General features: G+C 39.7%; 1 protein-coding gene across 1 annotated transcript in view; it reads left to right on the top strand.

The window, feature by feature from the left end:
- The window catches only part of ANK2 (ankyrin 2), a 240,292-nt gene that overhangs the window by 81,965 nt on the left and 133,014 nt on the right, over nucleotides 1–25,313 (top strand). The window contains exons 6-9 of the mRNA XM_065405155.1: nucleotides 8,730–8,915; nucleotides 9,395–9,418; nucleotides 11,760–11,858; nucleotides 13,080–13,178. Coding sequence (XP_065261227.1) covers nucleotides 8,730–8,915; nucleotides 9,395–9,418; nucleotides 11,760–11,858; nucleotides 13,080–13,178 — 408 coding nt within the window. The remainder of the gene's footprint in view (nucleotides 1–8,729; nucleotides 8,916–9,394; nucleotides 9,419–11,759; nucleotides 11,859–13,079; nucleotides 13,179–25,313) is intronic.

The following is a 25,313-nucleotide window of genomic DNA, read 5'->3' as shown; positions in this document are numbered from 1 at the left end:
GTTCACATGTGCTCATCTTGGGTTTGTATGGGTTCTCACAAAATGAAACTGAGAAAAACAAACAAATATACAGAAAAGAAACACTACCAGACAGATTCTCTCCTGCGATTTAGCTCTGCTCGGGGAAGAATAGCGGGAATGGGCCTCAGTGAGCCGATCAGGGTTCTCTGATTCTGAGGTTTGTGCCTGGCTTGTTGAAATAGTAAATGTTTCCAGGTGTGATTAATATAACTAGGAAACCAGATATACCACTCTAATGAGGATACAGACTCACCAAGTAGCATGCTGCTTCATCTTCCGTCAATACATATTTGCCTACAGATCACAAGTATAAGTACACAAAAGTTTGATACTCAAGGCCAGGTTCTGAGCTCAGTGAAAGGGGTGTAAATCTGGAGTAACTCCACTGACTTCAGTACAGTCACTGCAGATTGACACCAGTGCAATTGAGATCAGAATCTGGCACTAAGAATGTAGAAATTGGACCATGGGACCATTCACTTCTTTCCCCAGAAGTTTTAGGCAATGAGCAAAACTCACATATAACAAACTTTGTGTTCACCCTATTTCCCATTGTTCTCTTGCTACCAAATACTGCTTTCCTCTGTCTCAGAAAACTAAGTGGACAGCTGTTGTTCTGTAAAGCCTGTCAACTTTATTATTGTTCTCTCCATATATAACTATTGTGCAGTGTAAAACAGTAAAAGGAAACCTTCCTCTCCCCCCATTTTCATTCCTCTTTTCACCCATTCCTTCTTTTGTGTGCACTTGTTATTTTTCTTCCAATCAGTATGGAAACTCACCCACTGTGGGTTACCTTGGCCAATGAACTGATTTGGAATAGTGTTGCATTTATGCTTGCTTACTTCGTGCTATAGCCAAACAGCTGTCTTACTATCCCTTCATTCAACAGATACTGTATCACTTGATGATGGCTCCTAAAATTATCCTTTCTGTGACTTGGATTGATTGAGATCGTGTTACCATTGCAGCTTTTCTGAAATATGAAATCCTGTGCGATTGCCAGGCAACTTGGCAGAAACAGTGTTTCCAAATCACAACAGAGTTTTGGGACTATCAAGATCTAAGCCTAGCTAAAAGTTCCTAATGACCAGCTTTCCGTCCTCCACAGAACTGCTTTGCATTTTTTGTGGTCAGGTTTGCTGTAAATTCATTACCCTAGAGGATCTGGAGGCCAGTACGGTTACAATTGTTGTGGAAAAAGTCACCCACGCATCATTTTTGGTTCAAAGACTTAGCCTGAGGCCCGTTGATTGAATAAACACCAATGCGTTGGTGTTAGTAGCTATAGGCACTGCTCCCCCGAAGCAAAGCATACAGTAGCTTTTAAAGCTTAAAACCGCAAACAAATTACACACAGTTAAGTAATGGTAATTACATATTAGGAATTAAATTACACATACTTGGGTAATAGTGACCTTATTAGGAATAAAAGAGTTAGGGTCTTTTGGTACTTTCCAGTGTTCTTTGCAACCCTGCCTCGGTATGGGTGCAATTTGAGTTAAGGTCTTTCTGGTACTTTTCAACGCAGTTACAACCTTGCCTTTTATGGGGTGCTATTACACCATTGCCGTTCACGGGGTACAGTAACGCAATGCGGTGGTTACACAATTGATATAGGGGAGGGCATGAGTTACATTTATAATTGCTTCACACTTATAGGTTACATTATTGTTCCACACAAGCGGTTATAATATTTCAAAGCATTAGGCACATATTGCAAATAGTTCCCGCTTCTGGGGCTTTCCATTGGCTCCCCCCCCCCCCCTTGGCCCAACTCCTTCCTCAATTACAATGGTTACGGACTTAACTCTTAGCTTGGTTCAGGCTTCGGGTCTGTTAGCTGTAAAGCAGGCCCAGACCAAACAAGCAAAGGCCTAGACCATTAGGGCTAGTCTAATTTTTCCTCCACACAATTAATCTACAGATGGGCCTGAACTCAATCTGTGGATCGAAATATCTCTGGAATTCATAGATAGGTTTGGATCCAGAGTTCTGTATCTGACTCTCTTCTGCATTCTAAACTTGGCAAAGGCCAATTTCATTTTCTGGGGTTTGGAAGGTGAAGTCATGCTCATTTCAACCCCATGGAAGGGTTCTCAAGATAATAGTTCCAGCAGAGAAGGCTAGTCCACCCAGGGAGTGGACTGAGCTCCCTCCTGCTCCCACATGTGTGTTGATTCTTGCTGGTTACAACCAATGGGAAAAAACTAGAGCTGCCAATTAATCACAGTTAACTCCCACGATTAACTCAAAAAAATTAATCGTGATTAAAAAATTAATTATGATTAATCGCACTGTTAAACAATAGAATACCAATTAAATTTTATTAAATATTTTTGGAATTTTTTTACATTTTCAAATATATTGGTTTATATTACAACACAGAATACAAAGTGTACAGTTCTCATGTTATATAATTATTTTTATTACAAATATTTGCACTGTAAAAATGATAAAATAGTATTTTTCAATTCACCTCATACAAGTAGTGTAGTGCAATCTTTTTATCATGAAAGTGTAACTTACAAATGTAGATTTTTTTTTTGTTACATAACTGCACTCAAAAACAAAACAATGTAAAACTATAGAGCTTACAAGTCCACTCAGTCCTACTTCTTGTTCAGCTAAGACAAAGAAGTTTGTTTACATTTACAGGAGATAGTGCTGCCTGCTTCTTATTTACAAAGTCACCTGAAAGTGAGAATGGGCATTTGCATGGCATTTTTGTAGCTGGCGTTGCAAGGTATTTACGTGTCAGATATGCTAAACATTTGTATGCCCCTTCATGCTTTGGCCACCATTCCAGAGGACATGCTTCCATGCTGATGATGCTCATTTAAAAAAAATGCATTAATTAAATTTGTGACTGAACTCCTTGCGGGAGAATAGTATGTCTCCTGTTCTGTTTTACCCGCATTCTGCCATATTTTTCATATTATAGCGGTCTCGGATGATGACCCAACACATGCTCATTTTAAGAACACTTTTGCTGCAGATTTGACAAAACGCAAAGAAGGTACCAATGTGAGATTTCTAAAGAGAGCTACAGCACTCGACCCAAGGTTTAAGAATCTGAAGTGCCTTCCAAAATCTGAGAGAGATGAGGTGTGGAGCATGTTCGTAGAAGTCTTAAAAGAGCAACACTCAGATGCGGAAACTACAGAACCTGAACCACCAAAAAAGAAAATCAACCTTTTGCTGGTGTTATCTGACTCAGATGATGAAAATGAACATGCATCGGTCCACTCTGCTTTGGATTGTTATCGAGCAGAACCCATCATCAGCATGGATGCATGTCCTCTGGAATGGTGGTTGAAGCATGAAGGGACATATGAAAATTTAGCGCATCTGGCACATAAATATCTTGCAATGCCGGCTACAACATGCAAATGCTTGTTGTCACTTTCAGTGACATTGTAAACAAGAAGCTGGCAACATTATGTCCTGCAAATTGTAACCAAACTTGTTTGTCTGAGCATGAAGTAGGACTGAGTGGACTTGTAGACTCTAAAGTTTTACATTGTTTTATTTTTGAATGCCGTTATTTTTTTATATATAATTCTACATTTGTAAGTTCAACTTTCATGATAAAAAAAATGCACTACAGTACTTTTATTAGGTGAATTGAAAAATACTATTTCTTTTTTTTTACATTGCAAATATTTTTAATCAAAAATTAATATAAAGTGAGTACTGTACACTTTGTATTCTGTGTTGTATTTGAAATCAATATATTTGTAAATGTAGAAAACATCCCAAAATATTTAAATAAATGGTATTCTGTTATTGTTTAACAGCATGATTAATCGCGGTTAATTTTTTAAATTGCTTGACAGCCCTAAAAAATACTCCCAAAAGTTGAGAGGGAGGAATGGCAGTCTGACCTGGCAGTCCCATTGAAATAGCACTGGGAAGCAATCAGCAACTGGTATTAACTAGAGTACTGTGGTGCTCTGTCTCAGAAGAGAGCATTACTGTAGGAGGACCCCAAGACTGGGAGGATATTGTAAGAAGAAGCAACACAGAAGGGAAGTGCTAGGGAAGAGTCAGAGGCAGATGGGTGGATTGCCACAATTTTGTTTCGGGTTCAGGATCCAAATTTGAATCCGGGCCACGATGAGATTTAATTAAACACTGTAATCTCGGATACTAACTCTGACACCATCCAGATCTAGATCAGCAAGTGAGATGTATATATATTTAAAGTGCCAAATTCTGTTGTTGGTTATAACCATGTAGCCCAATGCCTTCAATTACTTAAAAGCCTAATGATTCAATAACATTGTGTGTAGTCAACCCAGGACAAAATTTGTCCCCAAAGCTTTAAATGTTTCAGTGAGGGAGCCACACAACTCACAAATAAGTATTTTTAAACATATGGGATCCAGTCCTCAGGACCAGCCAAACTGCTCAAATCAGGACCTGAAGGAGGAGTGAGGTAGCTGTTATATCACCTGTGCTCTTTCCCAATCCTAAGGGTGACCTAAGGCTGGTTTGGCCCTGGGCTTTATTAAGCCACACACATGTCATCACTTGCATTTAGGTGGTTTCTGGCCTTTGTTTTGATCTGTAAGAGTGATGGAAACCCTATCTCACACGAGTATGTAGTCACAAATGGCATAGGATCTCCAGCACTGTCTTCGCCAGTTGTGGAAACGGTGCTAGTTGAGCATACCAGAAATTCTCAAGCTTCATTGTCTTAAACTCCATTCGGACTCAGCCATTGGCTCGTAATTCAATGAGATCATCTTTCATCAAATCACTATCATTGATAGAATCCAGGTTAAAAAGAAATGGATCCAGTATCCATTTCTTTGCCACATCAAGATCTTCAGTGGAAAAATATCCTTGGAAAGAGTCACTCAACTGTTGCAAATGCTTTGTCACTTCAGTTGCGATGGTCATTCCTTCATTTTCCAAAAAAACTGTTTCTTCAAGAAAAGGAAAGTTAGTGAAATTTCATTTCTCAACACGCTTTATCCAAACTGGAAGTTTCCGAATAAAAGCAGATAACTTCTCTCTGGCCGTTACCGTGTTCATCCCAGTTCCTTGCATAGATGTGTTGAGTTCATTTAGGTGTGTGAATACATCTGCCATGTATGCTAGGCAAAGGATAAACTCTCTGTTTTCGACGTCATCAACTAAATTACTGCTTTGGTTACAAAGAAACTGACTTATTTCTTCACGCATTTCAAAAATACGAGTAAGCATTCAGCCACGGGAAAGCCACCTCACTTCTGTATGGAAAAGGAAGACAGTGTGCTCGGCACCAGTTTCTTCGCAAAAAGCACGGAAAATCTGGCATGTCTCGCACCCCCAGAAAGGGCATCTCGCACCCCCAGGGGGTGTGTGCACCCCAGGTTAAGAACCACTGATTTAGAGCAACCTCAGAATTGCTCCAATTTATGGTGATTGGTAATAGCCCCTAAAGGGCTTTATTTTAGCTGGGAACTGACAGAGCAGAGCAACGTCTTAGTTGGAGTTCTCCATCCCTCCGACGCATCCCCTATGTTGGCTCTGTATCAGTTGGGGATTCAACTGTATCAAACGAGCTGTATCAGAGGGTTGATTCTGGTTGATGGAAAGGAAAATAAGTTTGTGATTGACTGTATTTTTTATCCACCTGAGTTTTGAACAGTTATAAGAGATGGGATTAGTACTTTGCTACTATAGAAAAATACAAACAAATCTCTTTTTGTGATGACCTGCATGAAACATTAGTTTTTAAAAAAAATCATGTGTCTGGCTTTATATAACAGAATTGGGCATGTGCTCATTTCATAATTAAGGATGTTCACCCCTTCTTCCAAACTTCCAGGAATTTCTACTTCTTGTCAGTTTTCAACCCTTCCTTTAGACATTAATTTCTCTTTTTTTTTTCAGTAGTTGCTCACTTTCTATTTGATGTTAAACTCGGGTTAAAATAAAAAAAATCCACTATCCTGAAATTTCTGTTCTTCCAGTCCAGAGGCTCACTTGAGTAGATACAGCAATATGTATGTATGAAATGTGCATTGCTGTTGTGATGTTTAGGAACAAGGATGAGACCACCAAACTCAGTTTCAGATGTGTCCCCCTAATCCAGGATTTGCTCTCAAGTTTCCAGAGGGGAAAGGCTCCTGCGCAAAGCCATCTCACTACCTAATGTAGTCCCAATCTTATTCTGAGTCAGCTGTTTCTTCAGCTGTTCTCCCATTTTAATTCCCAGTACAGAATGTAGTCTCTTGAGAATAAGCTGCTATAGTAGTGTAGCTGTTTCAAAGTCTACTCATAATTTTACACAAAAGGGAGTGAAAGGTATTAGATTAGTGAGGTGCATGCCTGGTTTGGTGAGTCTGGGCAACACCTCAAATATCTGAACAGGTTCAGGTCTTTACCGCCTCTGACGTTCCCCTTTCTCACTATTCCATCTTTCTCTTTTCCTGCTCCCAAGCCAGCCAAATTCTTCTCTTTCCTGACCCCATTACTCGGTTTCTCCCAAATCCATCAGTCTGCTTCCTTCCCTCTTTCTGATTATAAATACAGTAACTCCTCACTTAAATTTGTCCCAGTTAACCTTGTTTCATTGTTACGTTGCTGATCAATTAGAGAACATGCTCGTTTAAAGTTGCGCAATGCTCCCTTATAACGTTGTTTGGCAGCCGCCTGCTTTGTCCACTGTTTGCAGAAAGAGCAGCCCATTGGAGCTAGCTGGTGGGGGCTTGGAACCAGGGTGAATCGGCAGCCCCCCTATCAGCTCCCCTAAGTTCTCTGTGCAGCAGCCACCCAGCAGGCTATCAATTGCCAGGCAGTTCAGCTGTCCCTCTCCCCCATTGCCTTGTGCTGTTCCTGTCCTCTGCCTTGGAGCTGCTCCTGGGAGCCTCCTGCTTGCTGTGGGGGGAGAGGGGGAAGGGAGAGGGGTGCTAATGTCAGGGTGTCCCCCTCCCCCTGCCCCCCATCTCCATAGAGCGGGGGAACGGACGGACATGACAGGGCTCAGGACAGAGGGAGCTTGCTGGCAGCAGCTGCTCTCTCAACTTGCTGATCTACTTAAAAGGGCAGTGTACTTAGAGTGGGGTCAGCATACTTAAAGGGGCAATACGCGTCTCTCTTTCACACACAAGGTGTATGTCTCTGTCTCTCTCTGCCATGCTGTCTCCCCTCCATCCATTCGTGCCGCCTTGTATTGCGTGAGGCTACATTAACAACAATATGTTAACCCTTGAGGGCTGAGCCGAGTGCTAGTTCATCATTGAGCAGTAAGGCATTCCCTGGGAAATATCCCACCCTCTTCCTCCACCACGTCAACCAAGCTTCACAATCATTGTTGCTGTGTACAGTATTAAATTGTTTGTTTAAAACTTATACTGTGTATATTTGTGTGTGTATATTTATATAATATATAGACTTTTGTCTGGCGAATTTTTTTTTCCTGGAACCTAACCCCTCCATTTACATTAATTATTATGGAGAAATTGGATTTGCTTAACATCGTTTTTCTTAAAGTAGCATTTTTCAGGAACATAACTACAACATTAAGCGAGGAGTTACTGTAACTGAACCTTCTCACCTGGTCATGGTAACTTCCTGTTCTCCATGCCTTTCCCAATGCTTCTGTTTTCAGTTAATCCTTGTCTGTCTTCCTTCCTATCCCTTCATCCATCCATGACCCAAATCACGGTCTCTTTTGTCCTTAAGTGCCTTCCTAAGGGTGGGATTTTCAAAATTACTCAGCATTAGCCTAAGTCTGTACCCACTGATGTTAATGGAAGTTTCCTCATTGAGGACAATGAAGTTTTACCACTGAAGTCAATGGGAGCAAAGTCTGGCTAAGACTGGACGCTTTGGAAAATTATATTTTACCAGATTAGAAAAGAAACATAAAGTTCCACACTCTGCTGGATACTCCTTCCCCTATCTCTGCTTGCTTATATAATGAAGCCAAATTATTTCCACTGGGAGGAATGACTACAGCAGCAATATTTGTAATAGTCAGACTTGATTATGTTTAAGCATTAGCAGAACAGGACACATTTTGGTGACTGAGCATTTCAAAGTAAAACTAGAAATGTACTCAAAAGAAAAAAAAAGATTTATTTCTGAAATTTTGTTTCCAGAAAGAACAACTATTGTGATGCTTTGCTGCTTAGAATCAGAGTCAATAAATGACATCCAGCTATCTGACTGAATCACACAGGCAGCATGTAATTTGGGAGAATTAGAAGGAACAACAATAAATGTATCTGGAGATGAGAAAACTTGAGACACACTCTCTAAAAATGGTATATTGTGAGGTATATTGTAAGATGCACCTAAGAGGGGCTCTCCATCTTATTCATGCCAAATCCAACAACGGACCATTTGTTCTTGCAAGTATATCTCCAGAATCATTTGATGCACGATGCTTTTAAATACGGTGAGCATTAAAGGAGATACCATAGGAATCAGTGCAATGGCCTATATGGAATGTACTTGACATTGGAAAAGGACCAGTTTGAAGTGACTAAGTAAGTGCACGTCACAGGTGTTTGAAGACATGTCTGAGATAAAGTTTGTGACTCCTGTGCCATTGACAATTGCTGGCCATTATATTGGGGGTCACAACCCACAGGCTGAAGATGACTGCTGTATACATTTAACATGTGCCTATGTGTGTACAGTACTTATGGGATTGTTGATATGTGCCCTTCTCCTTATGGAGTATATTTTGTTTTCCACTCTATCAGGATGGCTTCACCCCGCTAGCTGTTGCACTACAGCAGGGACACAATCAGGCAGTGGCCGTCCTCCTGGAGAATGACACCAAGGGGAAAGTGAGACTGCCAGCTTTGCACATCGCTGCCAGGAAAGATGATACAAAATCAGCAGCACTCCTGCTCCAAAATGACCACAATGCTGATGTTCAGTCCAAGGTAAAAAGGCTTTGTTTTGGAGGCCTGGGGTAGTCATGTGACTGGGTGCCTCTGGGAAAGGGACATTCATTCCATAATTTTAAAATAATAATTGAAAGTAACTTCTGTGGTAAATGATAAGTTGCTAAAACCAGTATTACCAGTAAAACATCTGCTTTTGCAGTGTATAGCTGCAGGACACAATAAATACGGGCTGTGTACTTTTTGACACATCTTGTAAACCCTTTTAAAATCTGTTCTCTTTCATTATTTATGATGAAGAAGAAGCAAGAATGGAAGCAGAATTACTGAGTTCTCTCAATTAAATAGGATACTGGTTTGTGGCCCATGTGTGCATAGATTGTATTTAATGTTTAATGTATGTTTGAGTGGCCTTTCCCATAACAACAACATAACTCATTTCAACAAGCAACTTCGTTTTCCTTTTCCTGGATGATCTGTAATATTTTTCCTCTTTTTTCCAAACCATGCTGCATCAGATGATGGTGAATAGAACAACTGAGGTACCGAGATCAACAATTTTTTAATTAACTTTTTCTGCTAATTAGTGGTTACTGCTCTTCCTTATGCTACCATATTTCTTTTCTATATTATTTAGCACTAAAAGTGAAACTTAAGGAACTTTTTAAAATGCCTTTACAGTATCTGTAAAGCAGCAACCCTTTCTTTGTTCTGCCTTTGTCTTGTAATTTCCTCCGGCTTGAGAGTGTCATTGTCTTGAGGTAAATTAGAGATATCACATGTGGTCAAAAAGTGTTAAGGGCTAGAGATGGGGGTATGTGGATGGATACATTTTTGAACTCAGTAAAATTAATTATGCAAAAGCATTCATTAGTCAAAACTAAATGAAAACTATCGGCGTGTCAGGCTAATCCAAAATCCTGGCAAAAGTCAAATGCCAAGACAATAAAGATTCTGTCTTTGGTTATATCCATGCCACTCCATTAACTGTAGTGAGATTGCATAGGTGTAACTTGGCCCAAAGTGTTTTGAATCTGTTTAAAAAATCTAAACTCATTAAGGGGATAAATTCCTCATGCACCAAAAAGTGAAATACAATAGATGATTAACCTGTCACATGTATGCATTTTCAGAGTATCAAAGCCAAACATTTAATACATAAAATAGTGCCCTCCAAGAAGAATATTTGTTCAAATCATATTTTTATTTGCAGTAACCAGTAGAATGGGACAAATTGTTTTAACAGAATGTTCAGAAATCCATGCAGGGCAGTGTGGGGGTATATTCTTGCATAATCAAAACTTACTCACAGCAGGCACCATCATGTTTTTCATGTTAATTCTGGAAGTACCAACCCTGAAAGCAGTACTGTAGGGCATGATGTGTCTGCCACACCAACTGCCGATAACTCAGATATCAACCCTAAAAGTATCACCAACCTTGAGGGGAAGGGTTTGTTTTCAAGAATCAAATCATTAAGTAATGTTTTCAAATGCCTTTGTTTAGTCAGTTGGGAGCTTTGCGAGGTGGAGGAGATGGATTTTGGATGCATGTGTGTGCAAAAGTGTCTTGAGTTGTTAGGTATTTTCTTGGTAGCCTAACTCTATCAACAAGGCCACAAATTTAATGAGTGTTTGATTCTACTTAGACCCTTTTCAGAGTGGTAGCCGTGTTAGTCTGTATCAGCAAAAACAACGAGGAGTCCTTGTGGTACCTTAGAGACTAACAAATTTATTTGGCAATAAGCTTTCGTGGGCTAAAACACACTTCATCAGATGCAGACCCTTTTAATCTTGGGGCTGACATTGAAGTAAATGGAACGAGATTAAAATAATAGGCTGAGTGCTTTTGGGAACAAAGTCTTTTGTTAAAAAAATTGTTTCCAATATGTAACATCTGAATATGGTTTGCTAATGGACGAACAGTTTACTATGCTGATCCCAATGCTAAAAAAATGGAATCTGGTTTAGAATACAGTATGTTCAGAAGCAGAAAACATTTCACTGTTCCTTCCATAATCGACGCAGTGTTATAAGGACATAATATATGCAACATTAAGGCCTTTCAGAGGAGATCTTAAAAAAACAAGATTTGATCTGCTTCTCATGAACATTAAAGATTCCCTGGAACTTTTTATAAGACTAGAAGTTTGCTCATTATCAGTATTTCAAATAAATTACTTCATCTTACACTGTTGTGCAGCATTCTGTACTCTGTGGCAGAAGTAGTAGTCACACTCTAGCCCACTACACTGTGGCTACATTTTAATGGGGTTTTTGTTTTTCGGTCACTATACTGTTTTGGAAGTGCTTTGGGATCCCTCAGGAGACAGGGTTTAATATAAATATTGAATATTGTGGTCATTAAACTCTACTGTCTAATAAGTAAAATATTTTGACACGCCTTGAAGATACTTGCAATACAATATGAACATTTGTTGCTTTCCCATACAAAAAAAGGCATTCTCATGCTGAAACTTGCCATTCTAAGAGAAGATCAGCAAAGTAAGAGCCCAACAACAAAACAGGACAGGTTGAAAGCTCTGCTTCAGTGTTGTGGAAAGGAGGAGGAAAACACTTGAATATTTTCTCTGACAGTGTCTGACCAGCTCTTTCTGGTTAGCAGCATAGATTCACGAGGAATAGCAAATAACACAAATGACCAAGAACTAAATGGGAAAGAAGAGCTTTTTGTAATCCACAGTAGGGAAAAACTGCATTCATTCTCTGTTCAAGACCCTATGCTATATTGTAGGTGTGCGAGGTTAGAGTAACATAACACATTTGTTTGCCGAAAGCTGTTAAAATCAGAAGCTCTCTGAGGACACTGATCATATAGCATTGAAGAAATTTGTTCCCTAACTAGGACTGTTTCCTTTTGTAGAGTGGCTTCACACCTTTGCACATAGCTGCACACTATGGAAATGTCAATGTGGCAACACTTCTGCTCAACCGAGGAGCTGCAGTGGACTTCACAGCCAGGGTACGGACTAATCCTTTTTTCTTCTTCGATGGGATAGTCAGTAGATGTGGGAGCCTATCTTTGCTTAAAATTCCTAATCAAAAGCAGAGTGGAAAGTGAAGTGCTGAGGAAATTTCAGCATGTGCCCACAGATATCTTTTTGCATAAATGTCTAAAGAGTGCTTCCAGGCAACTCAGCACATTCCTTGTGAGCTTAGAAGCAAACAAATAGTTAGTCCTAATTAGAAAGTAAAATGCCCCCTTGAAGATGTCCAGAATTTAAACACTCTTATGTGCCGACTCATTTAAGAGTCCTTGCCACAGTCAGGCATGCTATAAAAACAAGTATTATTCATTGGCTTTGCCCTGTCTCCTTAGTTTTTAAGATTTAACAGAATAAGATTATTTACCTTTCCAGAATATTATTATATGTGAACATATCAATACATTAACATATATTGTGAATATATAAAACAGAATAAAGGTACTGATTAACTGAAAGCCATCTTTGCATGAAAAACCGCAACCATAGGCTAGCTAATACAGTCCATTTACTATTCTATGTCACTTAACAATTAATTAACATGTGCATTGCTATAGCTGTCTCCACTGGATTAGGAATTTTTTTGTTTCATTTTTCATTGCCAGAGCCTTGTTGAATTGCTTTATGAGGAACTGCCTTTCAGAAGGATTTCATGTTCATGCTGACACTATTATCCTCACTAATGCACTCTCTTATTTTCCCTGAGAGTTTTCCACCTGATGTGCCGGCAAGGGCATCCTTGCTGAAAATGAAATATTAAACACCATATTCCAGCCTAATTAGGCCCTGGTTTTTGACACAGACTTCTGTTATGAGCTTCCTTTGTATCTGAATCACCATGCTGTGTATGTTGTGTGTATGTTGCAGTGATTTAAATACATAAGTGTGCTGTGAATATTGACTAATTTGGGCTCTGATATACGTTTTGTCTTACTGTGTGATTGTGATGTTTGGTGTTTTGGTGAATGTGCTTCTTTGTTACTTAAGAGTAAATCAAGATACATGTCTATAAGAAAACCCAAACACCAGAAGATCTGTATCTCAAATGACATGTGCACCTAACTCTGATTCTCAAAAACATGCTTGTTTATCTTCTATACTGTATTGATGTTCCTCTTTTTGTGATCCAAACGCAAAGGCATCACCATTATACACTTTCAAGTCCATCATGCTCTTTGTTTGTTCTTTTCATGGTGTAGAATGGAATCACCCCACTGCATGTGGCTTCCAAAAGGGGAAACACAAACATGGTGAAGCTTTTGTTGGATCGTGGAGGGCAGATCGATGCCAAAACCAGGGTGAGTGTTTCTATCCCTGAATATTGTGTTATCACTTCTTGGGTTTTTTTAGCTGGAGGCTTGGAATGTCAACGTTCATAGATAGGAAAACTCAGCTTCAGAGATTGCTTCTTTCCCTTCTGAAAGTGAGACTTTAGATGCATCCATTACATATCACAGGAGAGAAAATGCTCAGCTGAACACAATCCCAAAATATTGAACATTCTTCCCTCACAAATAACACTGAAGCCATTTTTGATACTGTGGGTCAGATTTTCAAAGGCAACTCCATAAAACTATTCCATGCAGCTATTTGCACATGTAGAATCTTACTTCTGTGTTTATAGGGAGACAAGATAGGTGAGGTCATATTTTTTTATTGGACCAGTTTCTGTTGGTGAGGGGGTTCAAGCCTTCAAATAACTCTCCAAGCTTATCAGAAGCAAGCTGCCCACAGACCAGGACACACCAACTCAGGGTGGCATCAGACCCTACCAAAACAACAAATGCAAAACCTGCAGACATATCTCCACTGCTACAATGATCAACACCCCCACAACACACCTTTCAAGATCAAGAGGTCCTACACATGCCTATCACAATGTGTGGTGTACTTCATCCAGTGTACTAAATGCCCCAATAGTAACTATGTGGGTGAAACGAGACAATCACTACCCTTGCGAATGAGCTCACACAAGAAAATGATAAAAGACATGTGGGCAAACACTTTTCACAAAGCAGTCACTTTATATCTGACCTATCAGTCCTCATCCTCAAAGAAAACCTGCACAACACTTTCAAAAGAAGAGCCTGGGAGCTTAAATTCATAGAGGTATACACTAAAAATCACAGATTGAACAGGGACACTGGATTTATGGATTATTACAACAATTTATAACTCATTAACAACCCCTGCCCTCAGCTGCCTCAGAAAACAGCTGCTGTGGGACCACTACACTTCTCTTTCTGTGCAGGTAGGCAAGGCTGAGAAATGATTTGAAGTATTGGCTTAGCTCCCAAAATGCTAGCCAGCAGAGCTGAGTCAGCATTGGAGAAGCAAATAATTTATTGTTGGTCTGTACCAGCAACAGGTTGCTTCCCCACAGAGTATGGAGGAATCACAGAGATAAATGTGACTCTAAATCAACATTTCCTTCCTGATCCACTCCCATGGCTTAACTCTGCCCCTTTGTTACCTATTTGAGATCTAACATACATACATATACCAGCTTGTGTGTGTATGATGGGATTTTTTTTTTTTAATTGCATTTTTGGAATGACCTCTGAAGATGTGCCTCCTTGTGCTAACTGATCACTTCTTTCTCACGCAAGTCGCTTCTTGAAAAATTGACCTGTTCTTAAAGAGATGTTCATTTTTAAGCCTTGATCCACTTAGTTATTAATCTGAGCCACGCCCACAATTAAAAACTGGTTCAAGCTGCAATGTTAATACACGGCTCTAGGTTTTGAAACAACAGCAGTTAAGGTGTTTGAATTCGGATTTTTGGTTTGGCCTGTTATAAATATAGGGGATATTTGCATTCAGTTCCAGGGTTGGATTTCCAACACCATCTGAAAGTTTAGAGGGTGTTTGGAGACTGGTATTTGATTTGGGTCTATCTCACCAATAGTGTGATAGCATTGGAAGGTCTGAGAAAGTGGCAGTGACAGTACATTTCAAAACCTGTATGGTCCTAATCATCTTTCTTGGTTTTTAGCATGTAGTGCACACAATAAACAGCTCTTGAGATTGACTCAACCCTTCTGCTTCACTTTGGCTATTAATTAATTGAATCAGCTTTTTATTGCTTCATATGCTACAAAGGCTGTAGAGATGATCTCTTAATTGAATTAATCATATGATTGTATGATTAGTATTTGATCTGTGATTCTGTAGGGAAGAGAAATACAATCATCTCTGTTTTTTTACTACAACTCTCATGGGAAAATGCTGCCTTTCATGAAGGGCCAGATTCTCCAAAAGTAGTGGCTAAAATACATGCATACAATATGCAAACGAAGGCACAAACAGCTAACTGTGCACCGTACACAAGATATTCATGTACATGCACAAGTTGGGCAGTTGCGTGCAGATGGCCCATTTTGTGCATGCAATTATAGTTTTGAATTAAAGGTACAGACCCCTGGACATTTTGTGTTCAAAATGTAAGCATCTGTTTTGGAAAAGTTGGCCCAAAATAGATGTAAAATAAACTTATGATTCTCTTTGAGAGTTATATCTCATATTTTGTGGACTCAAAGTACAGTTCCACCAGCCAGATCAAAATATCTAATTTTAGGAGACCACCCATTGTCTCCATTTATCACCCCTCATCAGGTGGTAGATTAGCTCAAAGCTGTCAGCTGTCAGAGACAAGGATGGAACCTGAAAAATATCACCAAGTACACACATTCTGACTTGCACAGACTCAACAGCTTCTTCTTGCTTTAATAGTCTACATTCTCTCTGCTAAAAGACACACTGTTGAGGGCAGCTGTGTGCACTTGACAGTGTGGGAGATTCCAGAGCTTTGATTTTGTCTGTTGATGTCTCGCTGTGATGATGTCCTCACGCCAGCATTATATATAGTCTTGGTGTCTTTTTCTTTTTCCTTTGCTTTGTCCGCATGCCTTGTGCTTTGCTATGGCTGTGAGTGTGTAGGGTAATGAAGAGGTAGGTTGTGTGTCGCGTGCCATGCATACATGTGTTTTGCATTTTAAAGGAAAGACTTCTGCCTCCTACTTGGTATTAACACACTTGTCTGTCCATACTTTCCTTTCTATTTCTCCTGGGGAAAGCTTATCTTTCTCCAGCAATGCAGGGTAAAAATGGGAAGCAACAGAATGAAATACATTAGGATGTTTATTCTGTGTTCTGGCAGCTCTGACCTTTACACTTGATTTCTTTGTCACATTAGAACCAGCACTTTGGCCCAGGAAGTATTCATTGATGTCATTCTTTTTATTTTTAACCCTCTTCACCATGTGGCATTTGATGATGCATACATCAGGACAATGAAGGTTTAGTTTAATGTATTTTAAATGAGTCTTAAGAACTCTATACACTGCGCAATAGACACATTATAATCGTCTCATTAGAGCTTTTTATGTTTGGAAATGTTCTCTAGGATTGATCCCTATGGGAGTTTTTTCACCTTCTGTCTTAAATAAATGGACAAACCCTAGTTCTCAAAAAAAATAGTAAATTATGGGTGCACACTCACAGCTCTATAGTTAAAGTTTCACTGGCATTTCTATTTAAAGCCAGGATTAAACCTCTTAGTTTTGTATGGCTAGGGTGACCAGATAGCAAGTGTGAAAAATCGGGATGGGGTGGGGGGTAATAGGTGCCTATATAAGACAAAGCCCCAAATATCACGACTGTTCCTATAAAATCAGGACATCTGGTCACCCTATGTATGGCTAATATAATGTGTCCTATCCAAGCTTAAAGCACTTATTCCTAGAGTCTAGAACCATCTGAGAATTTGCAAGTAAATCTGTTGGTTACATGTATGAGTTATAATTAAGATTAAGATTTTGGCATGGGGGTGGAGGGGTTATTAAAAATCACAGGCAGGACATGGGCGCAATAAACCGTAAATCACGGAAGCTGGAGCCCTGCCGCCTGGGGCTGGCAGCTGGAGCCCGCCAGCTGGGGCTGAAGCAGAAGTCTCAGAGGACTGTTAAAGTCATGGAATCTGTAACCTCTGTGACCAAATTGTATCCTTCGTTATACTCATTTAAAAACAATCCCTTTTTGAAATTTATAGTGACTCTTGCCATTTTCCAGACCTCGTTAGCAAATAAATTCTTTAAAAAAATGTGATGTGGATACTTAACCCACTTACAGATCATTCCAAAATCTAAAACATAGCCTGCTTGCAAAGCTTACTCACAGGAATATTTTTGTTAATTAACATCCTTAGTGCTAAGCAGTTCTCTTTAGATCATGATATTTGTCATGAGATTTGTTATCGAAAGTTTTAGACGATAAAACTTCTTATCATAAAAATTGTATGACTAGAACATTACATGGCAGAATATATTCTCTAAAACCTTACACGACTAATGAGTGCAATGACATCAATTTGTCACCTAACATTTTAGATGACAAAGTTTTAGATAACAAAACTTATGACTTCTAAAATATCATCTAATGAAAAGATCTAATGATAGATGAATATTGGTTTCAGAAATGATTGTACAGATGGTGGGTTATTCTTGGATCTGCTGGGCACATGATGATTGTCTAAAAGTCCATGGCAATTCAAATGTATGATTAAAGGGGGGGTCATGTGATCTGGGAGGGTAAGGGAAGAATCAGGTGGCAACACTTAATTCCAATTTTGTTATAAAAAGACTTCGTAACCTTCCCTCAATGACTGTTTACAGGGGAAATAATCCTAGCCTTAAAAAGGGGGCAATATTTGGTATATCAGAAAGGATATTTCTATTAAAATGCATTTCTCTGATATAAAAGAATAGTGACAGTGGAGATATGCAAATGATATATTTACTACAGTGACATCTCACTGTACTGATAGTAAAGAGACTGGTAAGACTGGTTAGAGCTGAGTGGGAAATGCCTGCCCCATACTGAATAGTTTCAAGAGTTCAACATTTTTTCCTATCCCAAATTGTGATGAAAAGTCAAAATCTTAAAAATTTTCATTAACCTAAAAAACAGCTTTAGGTCAATTTAGGTCACCAAAACATTTTGTTTTGGTAATTTTGAAATGGTTCATTTTGATTTTGACCTTTTAAAAAACTTTTAAAAGTCTAATGAGCTTAAATGTTTAAATTAAGTCATTTCAAATAGGAAAACAATTTTTTTTTGAAATGTTGATACAAAACATTTCAACAATTTCTAAACTTTTTTTTCTCAGCTTTTTTTCCAAATCAGGAAATTTGTGAAATCCAACTATGGTTCATGAAAGGCTCTACTGGTGATATTTTTTGGAGAATGGGTGTATAGTTTTAACTGTTTTTCATTAAAGAACACTGAAATATGTGGGGTGGGGAGGGACAATGGGAACATGGGGTTTTGTTGGCTTTTTGTTTCTGTGTACTTTATTTACCATTTCATACAACGTTATTCACACATCTTTGACATCCTAATGGTGTTCCCTTATTCATGCTACATGATAACAGTATTCTAATGAAGATGGATGAGCAAATTCTCCTGTAATAACTGTGATCAAATGTTAGCCCAATTACTTTAGCTTCAGTTGCAGGTTCATTTGGGTAGGGACAGTATTCTCCTGTGTGAATAAACAGCACCTAGCACAGTGTGAACACAACCAGAATACAAATAAATAGTAATAATCCCACTTCATCTGAACTGAGTCCAAAACCTTCAATATTGGATTAGTCTCATTAAACAAATTCCTCTGCCCAACAAAGGCTCTCTGTCCTTGATACTGAAGCTGTGGCGCTCATCAACAGTGACCAGGGCCGGCTCTAGGCACCAGTGTTCTAAGCATGTGCTTGGGGCGGCCCTTTTCAAGGGGCGGCACTCCGGCCTTTTTTTTTTTTTTTTTTTTTTTTGCTTGGGGCGGCAAAAAACCTGGAGCCAGTGACAGTCTTTTTACTGAGCCATGCCACCTTCTTCATTCACATTTCCTGTGCTCCAGGGCTTCCCCTTTTAGAGTCACCTTTGTGTAACAGAGAGACTAGCACAGCTTCTGGGACTTGCAACTTAATATCAAAGATAGCAGGGATTGGAAGCCTGTTATGATGGAGAATAAGAATGATACCATGGGACTCCATATCTATATATGGGGGCGGAAGGTAGAAGTGATGCCAGTAGTAGACTGAGAGCAATTTAAATTAGGGGAAAAAATTGCTGTAACCCATCTGAGGTGGAAGGAGATCATGGAAGGGAAAAGAGTCTGAGACGGAGCTGGGAAAATTGACAGGCTGGTCACAGAGAGCTATGAGAGTGTGAGGAGAGGAGGAGTAAGGAAGAATCCAGAAGCTGAAGAAAACATTGTGGAAGGAATAACATTTCCTTTCATAAGCATAGAGCATCCTGATAGATCAGAAAAGGGTTCCCAACATAGCAAGATTATAAAGGGTTTCCTATCATAAAACCATTGTGATGGGATCGCAACACAATTTCTCTCCACTATACTAGGAGTAAGGTGAATTTCCTGCAATAATGGTACTGTGACACATTCTCCCAATATAATCTCAGAAAACAGTAACAACACTAACTCATTGAGTGGCTGCTGCCATTTTAAAAACAGTGACAAATGATGTATACCTTTCTTTCTTTCTTTCTTTCTTTCTTTTCTTTCTCCAAAGACCTTCTTAGTGTATTTCAATATTTTTTTGAAAAAAGAAAAGAAAAAATATATGTGGGCTGACATAGCTAGTGACTGCATATAACATAAATAATACTTTGATATAATTCTACAATTATGAAAGTATAATTTATTGTGTCCTATTGGTTGGGCAAACCCAGTTAAGATTTTTTTCTTTATCTTTTAGATTTGTGTTTTGAAGAGCATACATGATCAATTACATTAGAGTGTATTTAATTACAACAAGAGAATGAAGACTTAAAGCTAGAGGCTGAAGTTACATTGATTGTTTTTAATGAGATGATGATTGGCAGTAATAAATAAAATAAGTGGTTTGCAGCCAGAAAAGATAAAGTTTAAGTAAATTAAGATGTCCCACACAAAGGATAATAAATGACAATGAAAAATATATAATAAAACTTTCAAAAGACAGAGTAATCTGTTTAAAGCAAATTAAATTTAGGAGAAATTTGAATTATTTATTTCACAGTGCTGAGTTAAATCTGTTGCAGAATTAATAATAAATGAAAATACGGTGTCTGATGCCTTATAAATAGCTGTACCTAATATTTACACCACAAATCTGGATTAGCACTTAATTTTAATACTGCAAGAGATGGACTGATAAATAAAAGAGGACCTATACAAATGTACTAGAGTGGAAATCTTGAGACTCAATGCTCTTGATGCATAGTACATTTTTGCTATTGTTTGTTAGATTGTATTTTTGCATAGAATCTGTATAATGAGCCTAATCCTGTGAGGTGCAGAGTGTGTTGAACTCCCATTGGATTAAAAAAAAGAGAGTGCTCAGCAATTTGCAGTACTGAGCTTACTATGCATCTTCATAAATGCTAGTAGTTTAGTTGATTTCCAAAATTATTTAAATTGGTAAGGTATTTTGGAATAACCATAATATGATTTTTTTTTAATTACTGTGTTCAGATGTATTGCTTTCCCTTATCTGGCAAGGAAAATGCATAAAGAGTTCCTGATGCTTTACATACAATTATAAAAAAAAATCTGGGTTAGATCTTTAGCTAGTGTAAATCAGTGTAGTTCATTGAACCAGCTTGACTGATGGCTGCAGAAAGCATGACCCTTTGTTGTCATATAAGTCTATTCATCCACCACAGGTTTTTGGTATTTTCCTTCCCTCTTTGTTACTATTGTAGACATTTGTGTGAGAGCCTGATCTTTCTGTTTGGAAGAGCTCATCTATCCTTCCTGCTTCTGTCTCATTTGGAGTATGATTGGCAAGATGCTGAGTGCCTCCTAGAATGCTGAGATCTTAGAAGCTGAAGGCATTCAACACATAGCAAGATTGTGCCCTTCAAGTCACAGACCTGAATTTTCAAAGGGATCTTCTAAATTTTTCCAAACTTCCATATGCAAACCTTTTGTTCAGGCAAAAAATTGACATTGAATGTAAATGCCTGCCGTATGCAACATGCAAATATGAGTTCACCCATGTGCTAATGAGAGTTTTGCAGGTGCAATTTAGAAGACTCCTGTGATAATTTGACCTATAATGTTCACATAATATCATCAACACTTCATATATAAATGTGCTCTACCTCTTTTAACAAAATGACAATCCTTCCCCTCCCCCCCGATTCCCTACTTGAATGCTTTGTAGTGACCATTTCTTATTTCCAGTCTTGCTATTGCATTGTAGTAAAGCATTTTAATAACTATGATATGACAGAATAATTTGTCATAGTGAGCCTGCAGTGAAAAGCTAATGCAAATGATTCATAATTCATTTACAGGTTAAAGAATGGGCAGTAATATCAGCAAGGGGGGGGGTCTCTGAAGTTCATTTTCAGTTTAGACAGACAATTAAAAGGGAATGGAGAAGTTCTGAAATTTTTAGCTTTTATAGTGATGTGATCGACCTTGATGTCATTTCTGAAAGTGAACTGTCCTGTTCACTTGGTTACAAAAGGCCCACAAATGGAATATGGGACTGATAGAACAAATAGCTCATGGATGTTAAAACATTTATGTATGGTACTCAGTTACTCTCATGAGAACAATATATAGGCCTTAAATTCATCATGATAACATACATTACTGGGTGATGAGATGAGTATGGATCCTTTAATAGAGACAGATGCATTGTATTTCTTCACTTCTGTTAACCGTTTTATGGGAGCTTTTGTGCTGCTGGAGTACCTGCTGGCTTCATTTGAAAGCCATGATGTTTCAGCCAAGACATGGTGTGTCAAAATTACATGCTTAGTATTTGGGGCAGCACCTGCATGTATTTTCCCAATGTACCAGGTACACTATATAGTGGTAGGATGATTAAGAAAGATATAACAGGTAAACTCCCACAGTACATTTTAGAGTGTTCAGAACCACTGTAACTTGCTACATGTTGCTAGAGCATACTTATATGTTATAGACTATTGTGTCTATTTTAATTACAATCTTCTTCTTGGTTAGAAGTTCCTGAAATAAACAAGACAGTTCAATTGCACTGTGGCAGTGTTGGTTTGTCCTACTTGCACTATATACTAGTTCCTCTAGTGCAATGTGCTTTTCCCAGTTCAGTTCTCCTCACTTTTGAACAAAACATAAATAAAAATATAGTTATGTTTTTTAAATAATAAAATATCAATTTAAAAAGTCCACATGCAGTTTTCCCTCTGCGAGAGGAAGAAAGAATTAAGGAAAAAGCAACAAAGGATGGATTCTAGTTACATTGCTTAATGCATATGGGAGGCACTCAGATTTAAAAATTTTATTAAAGTGAATGTTTAAAATGAAATATACACGAGTTAAGAGGCAAGGTACTGTACATATGGGGTCAGGCTTGGGTTATGGGGGGTTACAGGTATCATTTGCAAGGATGAGAATATACATACATATCGCATAACCTGCATAGACCCAGATTGGGGTGCAAGAGTTTGTAAAGTGTCAGTGGATAAGTGGGCTCGGGTACGCCACCCATGGAATGAATAAGGAGTCCAAGTCAGTATCGGTGTAGTGGATAAGTACGTGGGTGGGGTACCCTTGGTCTGTCAGGGAAGGAAGTGGGTTATTTCCCTGGTCGGCGGTCTTGGTTACTCAGTGTGGTATTGACGGTGTCCTGTGATGTTTTCCGTATAAATGTCTCTGGACCACCTGGTGGTGTCGGACACCATGAGCTGTCTCATGAGCCGGGCGTAGCGTCGACCAACTCCGCACGCTCTCAGAACTGGCTCGTTGTGGGGGTCCCAGGAGACCAGGGCTCCCACGATCAGGGCGTGTATCTGAACCTCATAGCCCTGGACTTACTACAGTAATGAGAGCAGTATAAGAAACAGAACAGGATAGGATAGAGATACCAAGCTTTTCTTTGTAATTTTTTCCCTGTGGGGCTAGATCCTTGATAAAAGACAAAAAAAAGGATTTTTTTAAAGGCTCAGATTAGTTCCGATTTTTCTTTTCACTAAAATTGAACCTTTTTAGCTATGGAATTGAGCACCATTTTGTGAGCATATCTACAAATTATTCATCTCTTTGGTTTGAGTTGCTCTCCGTTTCTTCACTCTGGGGATTTGTCTTGTTTTCTTGAAGGCTTCACACCCATCATTACTTTTGTTTTGCTATTTTACAAACTAGAACAATATCGAAGATGGAAAGCAAGCAACCACCCATTCTGATTAAAAGATAGAGCACAAAAAGACAGACCTGGGAGAGCAATAACAAATAAACACCTTTTTCCTGAATCCCTCAGGAATGTATTTTCACTTCAGTACTGCTAATGGGAGTTAGATGTGTAAATCCCTGTGACACTGAGATAAGGATATATCTCAGTATATGCAGCTGCAAAATTGATTTAGGATACACTAGAATTTCAGAGCAATAAAAACCCAGCCAACCCAGTTATGCTGCATTCCTTTGTAAGGATACAATTTTGTGAGATGCTGAGCACCCACAAAATCCATTTAAAGAATTGATCCTGCACCTATTGAAATTAATGGCAAAGCTTCCATTGACTTTAATGGTGCAGGATCAGTACCTTAATTGGTGGGAGTTGAGGCACACTTAGCACTTCATGGTATCTGGAAAAATCTCTGGAAGCTAGCAGCTAAGTACTAGAGCAAGAATTCTTCCTTGCAGATTTCAGCTCCTGACTCCAGCTAAACTCTACAAGTCACTCTTTCAAAAAAGCTCTTCTGTATTCTGTGATATTTAAAATTGAGGGCTGGGAGAAACAAAATAATTTTAAAGTATATTCCAGAATCCACCACTGCCCCCATCAGGTTATAACTGGAATAATAAGGTGCAATGGTTTACCATACATTTACTCCTGGGGGAATTCTGCAGGACTGCACACCCACAGAATTCCTGTGTTTTCCTGCAGAAAATGGCAGGGAAGCAAAAGGAAGCTGTGTGGGAGTACAGGTGGGGGGATGAGAATGGGTGCAGTTTTAGGGGGATTGCCCCCCAACAGAGGTGAGGCATGGGGGGACACACAGGGTTACGTGCCATTGCCCCCCCCCCCCCCCATTCCTGCAAGCGCAGAGCTGCCCAGCTGAAGGAGGCTGCATCTCAGCTCCACTGACTCTGCAGTTGAACACCATCTCCTGGGTCCTAGTACCAGTCGTGTTCCTCTTCTGTGTACTGGGAGCCTTCCTGTTTTCTGTGCAACAGTGAGTGCCTGCAGTGGGGCTGTGTAAGAGGGGGTGGGGGAAATGAGCGAAGGGAGAGTGGGGGGAAGATGCAGTCGGGAAGGAAGGGAGGTGGGAGAGGAATGTGGGCGGGAGGGGGAGGGGGATGGGATGGGGAAGAAAAGGGTCTAGGGGAAGTGGGAGCCCAGCACGTGATGTCCCCTCTGCAGCAGCTGGGGCTCCCCCATTAAGCAAGCCCATTGAACCCTCACACTGACAAGCCCTACACCTAGACCTCCTCAACGAGTTCCCCACACCCAAACCCCCATCCCACTGAGCCCTAACGGGCTGCACCTGGAACCCTATCCCATCAAGCCCCACACCCCCAGCACCTGGACCCCCCACATCCAACCCTTCTGCTGATCCCCATCTCCCCCACCTAGACCCCCTCTGCTGAGCCCCAACCATCTTCACCTGCATCACCTGGACAGTCCCATTGCCCCTGCACCTGGAACCCCCCAACAAGCCCCTGTGCATCCAGATCCCCCACTGAGCCGCCCGCACCCAGATTGTCCCTCACAGAAACCCCTCACCCCACACCTGGATCCCCACACACACTAAGCCCCTCTACACTTGGATCCTGCTGGGCTGAGCCTGCCCACCCAAACCTGTTGTGCCTGGCACAGAGGGGCAGGGCCCCGGGGTCTTTCTGGGGCAGGCCCGGCCCTTACACCAGGGTCGGGTGCAGCCTCACTGCTGAGTCCCTGTATCGGGGGAGGTGTGGGCATCAGTGCAGCCAGTGGGTTGCCATGCTGAAGCCACATTTATTTGACAAATAAAATTTGCAGAATTTTAAAATATTGTGTGAAGAATTTTTAATGTTTTGGCACAGAATTCCCTCAGAAGTAAATATATCAAACAAGTAAATTGGTGTCACAATGGTGTATTCTATTACTTTAAATTCAAAGAAAACATCTCAATTACACATCTGTATTGAACAGGCATTGAGTGCTCATCTGAGTGCATGTATAGTAATACAGCATTGCGGTTTGTTAAGGTTAAAATTCTCTATGTTTGGGTTTCTTTTTATATCTTATGTGATTTTCTTTTTTCTGTCATTCAGCACTGACATTTTATTCTTTTTCATCATCTCCCCCCCCCCCCCCCCTTGCATTTGCTTTGCTATCTCTTTCTCTCTCAGGGAAGGACCAGACAGTAGCAGCATTATCTAGAATGCACTTTCC

The sequence above is a fragment of the Emys orbicularis genome, chromosome 5 (assembly GCF_028017835.1).
Source record: "Emys orbicularis isolate rEmyOrb1 chromosome 5, rEmyOrb1.hap1, whole genome shotgun sequence".
Taxonomy (NCBI): Eukaryota; Metazoa; Chordata; order Testudines; family Emydidae; genus Emys; species Emys orbicularis.
The sequence above is the reverse complement of the archived record's forward strand: the minus strand, read 5'-3'. Positions and strand labels throughout refer to the sequence as shown.